Below are 12,024 nucleotides of genomic sequence, written 5' to 3'. Positions count from 1 at the left end.
TGTGTGTGTGTGTTTGTGTGTGTGTCTGTGTGTGTCTGTGTGTGTCTGTGTGTGTGGGAGGGGACTGCAAGAGCCACTTGCTGTGATTGAAGAAATCAAATTCTGGTTCTCTGTAAAAGCCTCTTTTTTTTTTTTAAGATTTATTTATTTATTTATTATATATGAGTACACGGTATCTGTCTTCAGACACACCAGAAGAGGGCATTAGATCACATTACAGATGGTTGTGAGCCACCATTTTGTTGCTGGGAATTGAACTCAGGACCTCTGGAAGAACCAGTGCTCTAACCACTGAGCCATCTCTCCAGCCCCAGTAGCCTCTTCTCTTAACTGCTAAGCTCCATTACCAGTTCTGGAAAAGCTTCCAGCTGGTGGCAGCCCTTGGTTTCTGAGCCAGGTTCTCACCATGTGAGGCTTTCTGGCCTAGTGTCAGAATCTTCCTGCCTCTCTGTACCCTGAGTCATGGTGAGATTTCGTGGTCATCACTACACACAGATGGAGATCATCAGCCCGTCAAGGCTGAGACCCTGGCTTTCACTGAAAACACCAGGAGGGAGGGGAGGAAGAAGGAAGGAAGGAAGGGGAAAAAAGGAAGAAGGAAGAAGAGGGGAACAAAAAAAAAAATTCCATCTGGCAGCATTGGGCATCACATGACAGTCCCTTTGGAATGGCTTCTATTCAGGGAGGTTTCTCCCAGTTACATTGTGGTATTAGCTCCTCAAATTAGCAAAGTCTTTTGGCCATTCCAAAACTGCTTTCATGTACCGCCACCCAGTCCCCACACCCTGGGTGAAATATGTCTCACCCTGAACTCCCTCCCAGGTTAAGCAGTTGTTGGCCAAAATGATACAGGCTGAACGAAAACACAGCTAGTAGAGGGAGGACATCCTCACAGCCCATGAGTTTGTATTACACTCCTTGTCAAACTCCCCACTGTCTGGAGCCCTCCTGTCTTGCCTTTCATGTTTGTACAGCATGGGGCCTGGGGCTGGTCCCTTGTTGAAAAGACAAAGAATTAGGAAAGAGAAAATAGAAAATTATAAAGGAAAAAAAGGAAGGAGAGAAAGAGAGGACCAGGGTTATCCTTGGCTATATAAGGAATTTGAAGCTAGCCTGGGCTACATGAAACTTCTGTCTCAAACAAACAAAAAACATTTTGTTTTGGTCTAATGTTACTTTCCTATTAAAAGTAGAGGGTGGAAACAAAGCTGTCTCTTCCTTGTAACCGCACTGGCTGCAACTCAGTGCCTCATTTGTCAGAGAAAGACACATGGCTAGAGAAACAGGGACTGTTAGGTGGCTCAATGGGTAAAGGACCTTCCTGCCAAATCTGATGATCTGATCATACACACACACACACACACACACACACACACACACACACACACAGGCCAGAAAACCTTCTACAAACTAACTTTACCTTCATTGTTTGTGATTAAAAGTGAGCACTAAGGGCTTGTCTGTATTCCAGACAGAAGGATTTAAGGGGTGTGCTAAAGGCTGAGCCACACTGTAACTAGAGACAAGTTCAAATATCCTGTAACAACAAATGTAAGCACACACACACACACACACACACACACACACACACACACACACACACACACACACACAGAATGGCAGTAGCCAGGATTCCAACTCTGATCTACCCATCTGACCCCAGAGCTCCATGGACCCTGTAGCTTGCCTGTTTTTTGAGATTTGGAACAGGCCACAGGTCTGGAGAAAGGGAGGCAGAAGCTGTGGGTATCGGGTTGTTAGGACCACGGTCAGATGCCAACAGCCTGACTGTTTGAACTGCAATCAGAGGGCAGCTGTCCTACAAAGGGTGGGGACAGGAAGAGTGACTGCAAAGTATGACCCAGTGATAAAAATGGACTTCAGGCTTGACAGTGCACCTCTGCCTTCTTGCTTCTCCACAGACTCTGTCAGAATCAGGAGTCCCAGGGCACCTTGGGCAGCAGGGCAGAGCCCATGTTTTAGAGTTAGGCATTGAAGAATGTATCTCAACAACTGAGAGGAAAAGCAGAAACATTGCCTCATGTTGGAGACTAGCCTGGTCTACATTGGGAGTTTCAGGCCGGCCTGGACTGCACAGCGAGACCTTGCCTCAGAAACACCAGTGAAAAACCATAAATGACCAGTTGAGAAATAGCCTAGCGATTTCAAATGGCTACTGTGACATCATAAGGCCCCAAGTTGGCCTGCCAGAACTCACCTTCTTCAAAAAAGGTAGAGACAGGAGAATCATTAGGGTTTGCTGACCTCCGGCCTAGCTGAGAAAATGAGACCCTGGGGTTCACACACAGGCACACACACCTGTGCTCACACAGGCACACACCTGTGCTCACATAGACACAGCACACATACAAGGAAATAAACCTTTAAAACAAAACTGACGACCTCAAACCAAAATACAAACCACTGGCAGAGAGTAGCACTAAGAAAAAATAGTAGCCAGGCACCTCCCTTTTTATCTTGGCACTGGGGAGGTTGAGGCAGGAGGATCTCTGTGAGTTTGAGACCAGCCTGGGTTACATAATGATGCCCTGTTTCAAAAAGAAAACAAATGGTGATCGTAGAAACTGTTGAAAGCACAGTGAGACATTGCTTCACACTCACTAGAGAGTTACAATAAAATCAAATGTTTGGGGGCTGTTGAGAGGGGTCCCATATATTTCAGGCTAGCTCTGACCTCCCAGTAGCTGGAGATGGCCTACCTCCAACTCCTGATCCTCCTGCCTCTGCCTCCTGAGTGTTGGGTGTTGGCATGACAGAAATGACCACATCTGACCTAGATTTTATAGTATGTAAATTGTCATATCAGAGCTTCTAAAAGCATACAGTCCACCAGGCGTGGTGGCACATGCCTTCAATCCTTATGCTCAGAAAGCAAAGGCAGGCTGATCTGAGTTTGAGGCAAGCCTGGTCTAAACAGAACAAGTTCCAAAGCAGCCAGGACTACACCGATATTACACACACACACATATAATGTACGAGTATATATGTAATGTATACGAACAAATTCATGTGTGTCATGATGCATCTATTCTTCTAACAAGAGACTTAGCCCAAGCTGGCCTTGAACTCACCATCTTTCGGCCTTTCTCTCACTGACATGATAGGGGTCGGATACCAACAACCACTGTAATATTTCTCCATTTCACAGGTAGCAAACTGAGGTCAGAGAGGTTGATCTAGCAGTGCCCAGTCACACAGTGAGCAGGTAGTCACACTCCTTAGGCCTTTCTTGCCCTAAGCCAACCTCACTGAATTCAGGCCAGACTGAATTCAGCGTCTCTTACTGTAGGTGTTTATGCAGCCTCCGGGCCTTTGCGTGTGTTCTCCCAGCTTGCTGTGTGACGGTCCTCTCTTTTCTCACCCAGCATGAGAAGTGAGAACCAGAGAGCTGCCAGACTTCCAAATCCAGTACTTGGAAGGGAAGGGGTTCACAAGGGTCACCTGGAGGAAACAATCAGGACTCTATCTCCTCCCCCTCCTAAGTTCTTGGCTTTTGTTTCGAAACACACCCGAGCTGTACAAGAGAGCCCTTGTGGGTAGATGAGGTTAGATTTTCCTCTGCAGCTTTCTCCAAGCCTGAGGTGGAGCCTTTCCCCAGCTCACTCAGCATCTTGGAGGTGTGTCTCCCAGCGCCACGTCACCTTCTCCTCAGCCCCACCTCTGGTTTTGGAGACCACCAAGATCCCTAATAAGAAACAAACTACCGAGGGCCTGGTGCTGGGTCTCAGTTGGTAGAGCGCTTGTCTGCCATGCACAAACCCCAGCATTCCTCCTACGTTGCTGACCCCCAAACCCTGACCAGTTAAATGTTCTGGTTCTATGAAAATCAAGCTTACACTTCCCTGCCTTGTTCAAGTTGGGGCCTATAGAAGGTAGCTGGGGAGTGAGAATCAGCTGTCCCTTGCCTGTTCTGGCGTTCTGTGGGGGGGGGGGTGGGCACCCTTCTGTCCCTTGGCAAGGCCCCACCCTGCCTTCTAGAGAGTGGGCACAGAATGGGTGTGGTAGGCTTTGTGCCTGAGGATCATCCGTAGAACAGGCTGGGTAGGTGAACGGCCCAGACAAGCCTGGGGGCAGGCTGAAGCAGGAGTGCGGGGGCCAGGGCTGGTTTCTAGCTGTATCTACGGGTGGAAGTGGGAATTGGGTGTGGTGTTGTGAATGCCTGTGGTGCAGTTGTCACCCCTCCTGATTCCTCTGTTGAGATACAGTGGTGGCAAATAGTGCCCATGCTCAAAATTACAGGACTCCAGCTGTATGCACAGTCAGTGTTTTGGTAGGGAACCCTGAAATGTCTCTATTCCAGCAGCCTTAACATGACTGACTCTGGATCCATATTGTACAGACTTTGCATTGCCTTGGCTCCATTAAATTATAAAAGGGCTGTGTGCAGGGGTCCATGAGCATCAGGGAAACAGTGCACGCCAGCTGATTCTCAAGAAGTGAATGTTTCGCTTTGTCTTTTTTGTTGTTGATATTGTTCTCTGTGTTAGAATTTGGTGTGTGCGTGTGTGTGCACACGCGCACAGAGATGTGCATGTGCGTATGCAAATATTCCAGTGCCATAGTGCCCCTGTGGAGGTCAGAGGACAACTCTCTGGACTTGGCTCAACTCAGGTTGTCAGGATTGGTAGCTGGCTGAGCCATCTGGTAGACCCACAGCAAACACTAAGCCATCTCATTGCCTAGGCTCAAAGGTTTTAGGCATCTCTGAAGACTAAGAAGGGCGTAGGGCTGGGACTGAGTGAGTTAGGGTGTATACATATCAAGACGTGAGGCTGAGTGGACTACTTAGCCTAAGAGATTTAGGGAATCGTGGCTGGTTTTGGAGCAGAGACCAATCCCAGTGACAACAAATGTTGGTTCCAGCTGTGAAGTGAAAATTAGGGACAGAAGCATGGGTGGGCAGTGTATCTCCTGACATCTGTCCAGGTCGCTGCAGCCTAAGTCCTAGGATCCTACCTAGTCTATGGGAAAGAAAGCAAGGCACCTGCAGGAGTGCCACCAGCAGGCCAGAAGAGTCCCACTGTGCCTGGCAGGGCTCACGGGGTGATATTGTCGCCTGGGAGGTGTGAAGCAGCCACCTACCACACCGCTTCCCCTTTGATACAGAAGACCATTTGTCAAGGCCAAGTGGTTACAAGGCGAGGCCCCAGGAATTCGTTTCCTAGGCACCCTCCTTCCCTCCTCCCCCCAATTTGTGCCTGGTCTTGGAGTTGTCAGGAACCCAGCACTTAAGGCCCAACCCATACATCCCATTGGCTATGCTGTCAGGTGCATGGTAGGAGCGGTTCTGCCCACTGGAACAGCTGGGCCTGGAGCCAAGGGGATCCCACAGGGGTCTACATTAGAGAGCTCTCCCAAGGGATTCAACAGAGGCATGACCCAGCCTGGGACATTTCGTGATTCTTCCCACCGGCAACCACTCTAGACTCCCTATGACTTCTCTGTATGGTTTCTAATAAGTACTCACCTCTCACCCTGCCTCCCATAGCTGGCCAGCTGGGGCTGGAGTGACACTGGGCAAAGGGTACGGTCTCCAGGAAGGTCATTCAGACAGTCACCAGAAACTGGACTGTGGCACAGATCTGAAGTTGGAAGAGCTGGACCCTGGCAGGGATCTTGTGGGAATTAAAAGAGCCAGGCGAGAGAGGGGGCGGGTAGTACCAGCTGAGACTGACCTGCAGGAGAAGTGGCCTGGGGGAGGTGTAGGAGAGGACTCAGACCGAGGAAGAGAGACACACACAAAGAGATAGGGAGAACAGATACCACGAGGTTCTGAGAGGAGCCAAAAAGACGGATCACTGAATAAAACATACTCAGGATCTGAGTTCAATCCTGCGGACCCACAAGAGGTATGGAGGAGACAACCAACTCCGATATGTCGTCTCTGGTCTCCATACACATGACATAGTACGCACACGCGCGTGCGCACACATACATAAGCATAATTGTAAAAAAAATTAAAGCTAGGAATAGTAGCGCACGCCTTTCACCCCAGCATTCAGGAAGCAAAGGCAGGCAGATCTCTGAGGTCAGCTACAGAGTGAGTTCTAGGACAGCCAGGACTACACAGAAAAACCCTGTCTCAAAAAAACAAAAAAAGAAAGAAAGAAATTTTTAAAGTGACCCTAGGGGAGAGAGACATAGCGAGTAGACATTCGTTTATCATTTATTAACTCATTCAGAAGTGTTTACTGTCAATAATCTGTGCCCTAGACAGCCTCATGATGCCAAAAACATAAGTGCTATATTCCATGGTTTAGATCCTAAAGGTTGAAAGAAGTGGGGTGGAGACAGAGAAGCCTTTGAGTGGGAGGAGTCAGATCCTACTTATTTGGGGACCTGGAAGTTCCCTCCACCTCCACTATCTCTCTTATAGCCGCCCCTCCCCCCTTGCCTCACAGAATGGTCGGAAAGCAGGGAGGGATCCCGCGCTGTGGAGGAGAGACCTGTCCTCACCTGGTGAGGACCAGAAGACTCCAGCAGCCGCTCCCACTAAAAGTATCTCGTAAATTGAGCCTAGGTACTGCGCCCTTAAGGAGTCTTTGGGATGCAGGCTCAGGGGTCCAGACATCAGGGCACAGACAGGACCTTTTATCTGGAGTAGGAGAGTGGTTCACCTAGAAAAGCCCGTTTTTTCCTGCGATTCTGGGCCCTCCCACCCCGAGTGTCCCTGGGAGGGGACTATAGGGAGAAGCTAGGACTTGCTGGTACCAGTCGCCGCTGAGGCGCTCTCCGGTGCCGCGGCGGGTGGCACAGGCTGGCAAACCCCGGGCTGGGAGAAGGAGGGGGCAACTGCGGGCGTTCGCCGGTACTCGACGTCGGGGGCCCGCCCTTGCCTGCCACTTCCAGCCCCGCCTCAATGCAGGCGTCCAGTGTTCCCAGGCGCACCGCCTAGGGCGCATGACCGGACCCAGGCGCAGGGGTGAGTGTCTCTAGCACTGCGGGAAACTTGCGGGAAGGGGGACTCTTTGGAGAGACTGCAAGGCTGGAAAGGCACAGCGCTCCTTGCAGAGGTTTCTAGATCTTTTATGGGACTCCCAGCAGAGAAAACTGAAAACTCCAGGGATACTTACAGGTCCCCTGGCTGAAGGGAGTGGGGACCCCAGGAACCCTCCAGCTCAACCGGGCTCCTTCAAACTTTTCCTGATATCACTCTCTCTCGTTTCCAGGCATGTCAGGCCACTGGGGGTGTTGGTACAAAAGTCCTACCCTCTCTTGAGTGAGAAAGCTGTTTAACCTGTACCTCTGTATTTGATGCCTCTCTGGTACTCCGAGTGGCTCGGTACCTCCCAGTCTGTCTGTGCTACTCTGCCACCTCCTCTTTGTCCCTTTGCCTTCCTTCCAGGTACTGAGAAATCTGTTTCCTGGGCCTGGGTTTTCTCATCCTCAAAGCAGAGAGTCCTGGAAACTGTGCCACTGTTTTTGTGGGATTGTCTTTGTATAAGAGATGGACGCCTTTGGGTCTACCTCTGTGTAAGGCATTTCTCTGGAGCTTCCTTCTGTTCATGTGTAAAATGGGACTAAGAGGTCTAAGGATCTGGGCCAGTTGGTAGAAGAAGGCTTGCCTTGTATGCAGAGAGCCCAGGGATTCAAGTTCAGATAAACTGAGTGGTGACATGTTCCTGTGACCTCCAAACTCAGGAGGTAGGCAGGAGGATCAGAATTTCAATTTTCAATATAACTGCCAGCTATATAGTTTGAGGCCAGCCTGGGGTACCTGAGGCTTACTCTTTGTGTGTGTGTGTCCAAGGCTTCTATGAAGGGCATTTCTTTTTGTAAAAAAAAATTCAGGACATTGGTGACATGTGTGTGTCTTTAATCCCAGCACTAGGGAGGCAGAAGCAGTTGGGTCTCTAAGTTTCTGGTTAGCCTGGTCTGTATAGACCCAGGCAGGGCTGCATAGGAAGACTATCTCAAAAACAATTTATTTTAAAATCACATTTACTCTGTGTGTGTGTGTGTGTGTGTGTGTGTGTGTGTGTGTGTGTTGGTGGAAGTGTGGGTGGGTCTGTGAATGTATGCATGCCACAAACATAACAAATGTGGAGGTCTGAGGACAGCCCAAGAGGGTTGGGTTCTCTCTCTACATTGTGTGGGTTCCAGACTTATGGGCGCTCCTGTCCCACGGAGCCATCTGGCCAGCTTTTCGGAGGAATGTTTTAGGAACCTGCTTTTGTTTATTTGTAAGCTAGGACTAAGGGAAGAATCGCTGATAAAAGGTAGATGGCTCTTAGAAGAGTCATTGTGATTTAATGACATGTGTCTCCTGAGGATCTCTGTGCCATGAGTGACCGGAATCAACCTTCTCACTGGCACTTTAAGGAAACAACTTTTCTTTCGTTGTTTTGTGCTTTGTTTTTCGAGACAGGGTTTCTCTGTGTGGCCCAAACTGTCCTGGAACTCACTCTGTAGACCAGGTTGGACTCCACCTCACAGAGAGCCATCTGCCTCTGCCTCCCAAGTGTTGGGATTAAAGCCATGCCCACCACCACCACCCAAGCAATAGTTAAAGAAAGAAAAGAAACAAACAAACAAGGAAAAGCCTATGTGTTTCTCTTGTGCGGTCTGGGGCACTGGGCCCCAGAGTGGTTGTGGGTGGAGGTTGTGAAATTGTGCTACTGGGTGTGAGACCCATTCTCAGGGCTGAGCCCCTGTGGTGACTTCTGTCACTGATTCTGCATGTGAATGTCTCATGTGGAAATGTACTCTCATGTTTTCCCGTAGTTGGTTACAAGAGTGTGTGCATTTTTTGGAGTGGGGAGAAAGCCAGTGCTGGAACTGGAGCACATGGTCTTTCACCTTAGCTACAGGTCCCCAGCCAGGCCAGTGTATCTGTGTCCTGGCTGTGTAGTGCCCCCTTCCTTGTTTGGTGTCTCTGTGCTTGTAGCTGTGGTTTTCTGGATTCTCGTTTGTTTATGAATGTGTATGCATCTGGATATTTTTCTGCTTTTGTGTTATCATAGATCCTTTTTATTTTATTTAATCTTGCCACAGGGTCTTGGAGCCCAAGTTGGCCTTAAATTTACTATGTAGTTAATGATAACCTTGAGGTTCTGACTTAACCCCCCCCCCGAAATTGCTGGGGGACAGATGTGCACCAAATGCCCAGCTCACTCCTCCTCCGACTTTCCAATAGCCACTCTGCGATGTCCATTTCTGGGGTGCTGGATTACAGGTACCTGGCCATCATGGTTAATTAAAAAAAATAAATTCTTTACTAATTTTATTTATTTATTTTGTGTGCTGTGTAGGTCAGAAAACAGCTTTTAGGAATCACTTGTCTTCTCCTTCCACCTGGGGATTAAACTTAAGTCACCAGGCTTGGTGACAGGCAAGTTTTAAGTGCTGTTTTGGTTTTGGACATTTAGCCCAAGCTGGCTAGCCTGGGACTCGCTAGCCAGGGCTGCTTTTGCTTCTAAAGGTGACTTTTTTTTCTTAGTTTGCATGCATACTGGTCCACAAATGCCAATCAGAGGGGCTGATCCGTTGGTGCTGAAATTGCAGGCAGTTTTGAGTTGTCTGATGTGGGTCCTGGAAGTAACCCCGAGTCCTCTGGAATAGCAGCAAGAGATTGTAGTCCTTAAACTATCTCTCCAGACTGAGGATGGCTCTGAACTCCTGAACCTTTGCCTCTGTTTCTCAAATATTGGAATTATAGGCCTGAGCCACCAAGATGACAGGCTGGTCCTTCCAGATAGTCTCTATGTGGAGTATTCATAGCCAGGCATTTCTCCTCAAGACCTTAGGCGGTGTGGTGGGGAGGCCCAGGGATTGGGGACCCTCTTCCAGGGTTCTTTCTTCAGGATTCCTAGATCCTGACTGTCCTTGCCTCCCGTAGACTTTTGCACAGTGCTCCGGTGAACCATCGGCAGGACACAGCAGGTACATCTCCTCGACGGGCGACGGGCAGCCCATGGAGTCCGGGCTGCTGCGGCCAGCGCCGGTGAGCGAGGTCATTGTCCTTCACTACAACTACACTGGCAAGCTCCGCGGGGCGCGCTACCAGCCTGGCGCCGGCCTGCGCGCGGACGCCGCTGTGTGCCTGGCTGTGTGCGCCTTCATTGTGCTGGAGAACCTGGCTGTGCTCTTGGTGCTGGGCCGCCACCCTCGCTTCCACGCACCCATGTTCCTGCTCCTGGGTAGCCTCACATTGTCAGACCTGCTCGCTGGGGCGGCCTACGCCATCAACATCCTGCTGTCAGGACCGCTCACGCTGCGCCTGTCGCCTGCCCTCTGGTTTGCGCGCGAGGGGGGCGTCTTTGTGGCGCTCGCCGCTTCGGTGCTGAGCCTCCTGGCTATTGCTCTAGAGCGCCACCTTACCATGGCCCGTCGTGGACCCGCGCCCGCCGCTAGTCGAGCTCGCACGCTGGCGATGGCGGTGGCCGCCTGGGGCGCGTCGCTGCTGCTGGGGATGCTGCCGGCGATGGGCTGGAACTGCTTGGGACACCTGGAAGCATGCTCCACCGTGCTGCCGCTCTACACCAAGGCCTATGTGCTCTTCTGCGTGCTGGCCTTTTTGGGCATCCTGGCTGCCATCTGTGCGCTCTATGCAAGGATTTACTGTCAGGTGCGGACCAACGCACGTCGCCTGCGGGCGGGTCCTGGGTCCCGCAGAGCCACCTCCTCCTCGCGATCCCGGCACACGCCGCGGTCGTTGGCCCTGCTCCGCACGCTTAGCGTGGTGCTCCTGGCCTTCGTGGCCTGCTGGGGGCCTCTCTTTCTCTTGCTATTACTGGATGTCGCGTGCCCAGCCCGCGCGTGTCCTGTGCTCCTGCAGGCCGACCCTTTCTTGGGTCTAGCCATGGCTAACTCGTTGCTGAATCCTATCATCTACACCTTCACCAACCGAGACCTGCGCAACGCGCTCCTGCGGCTGGTCTGCTGTGGCCGCGGACCCTGCAACCAAGACTCTTCCAACAGCTTACAGCGATCCCCCAGTGCTGCCGGGCCTTCAGGTGGCGGCCTGAGAAGCTGCCTGCCACCAACCCTGGATCGCAGCTCTAGCCCATCAGAACATTCGTCCTCCCAGCGGAATGGGGTGGACACCAGCGGTTCCACTGCCAGTCCTGGAGCAACAACCGCCAACCGGACCCTGGTGACCGCTGTTACAGACTGACGCTGCCCAACCTGCTGTCGCCCTTTGCACGTGCAGACTGACTTGCCAAATAAGCGCATCATCTGTAGGAAACAGCCAACGACAGAGGGGACATTCAAGAAGGGAAAGGAATTGGCCACCGCATAACAGGAACAGACAAAAGAAAAAAATGCTCGTGAGGAGTGAGATGGACTGTAAGGGAAAGAAGAAAGTGGTGTGACCTGAGCTGGGAAGCCCTGAAGGGGAGCCATCCGGTGTGGGTGTGGCTGCAGCAGAAACTGAGGAGCAGCGAGTAGGGCGACCGAAAATGAGAGGGCAGGTTGTAGGGAAGTCTTGTTGGTTCTGAGGAAGGCCTTTGGTTTGGCTTTGAATGAAGTGGGAACCTCAGAGAATTCTAAACAAAGGAGGGGCCCTCCTGGCTTCAGACCTCCACAGGTACCCTGTGACTACCAGAGTTCAAGGGGATAGCTGGAAGATGAAGGGATAAAGGGGAGGCTCCAAGTACGCTCAAAAGCAGGTGAAGTCTAGATGGAGTGTGCTAAGGGCTGGCAGGAGGAGTGGCTGGCTACAGAGTAAGGCAGAGCCTTGGAGCAGGCATCAAGGTAAGCCTAGGTACAAAAATTTGGCTCTGGAGACTTAGCCAGATATCAACTGCCAAACTTCCAGAGTGTGGACAAGTTCTTCATACAACTTACAACCACAATAAAAACAGTTCAAGCACTTGTCCTCACTGTGATCTTTCAGAATAAATACATTAATCTATTTATTTTTTAAAATGTTTATTTTCTGTATATGAGTACACTGTAGCTGTTTTCACACACCAGAGGGCATCAGATCTCATTGAAGATTGTTGTGAGCCACCATGTGGTTGCTGGGATTTGAACTCATGACCTCTGGAAGAGGAACCA

General features: G+C 50.7%; 1 protein-coding gene across 1 annotated transcript; it reads left to right on the top strand.

Annotated features, from left to right (window-relative positions):
• Positions 1-9,934: 9,934 nt before the first annotated feature.
• S1PR5 (sphingosine-1-phosphate receptor 5) lies at positions 9,935-11,137 on the top strand (the record flags this gene model as incomplete). The annotated part of the gene is made up of 1 exon (XM_080930692.1): positions 9,935-11,137. The coding sequence occupies one exon, from the start codon at positions 9,935-9,937 to the stop codon at positions 11,135-11,137; it is 1,203 nt and encodes a 400-aa protein (XP_080786818.1).
• Positions 11,138-12,024: the final 887 nt, after the last annotated feature.

Source organism: Micromys minutus (assembly GCF_963924665.1).
Source record: "Micromys minutus genome assembly, chromosome: 16".
Lineage (NCBI taxonomy): Eukaryota > Metazoa > Chordata > Mammalia > Rodentia > Muridae > Micromys > Micromys minutus.
Note: the sequence above shows the minus strand (reverse complement) of the source record. Positions and strands in the feature narration are given on the sequence as shown.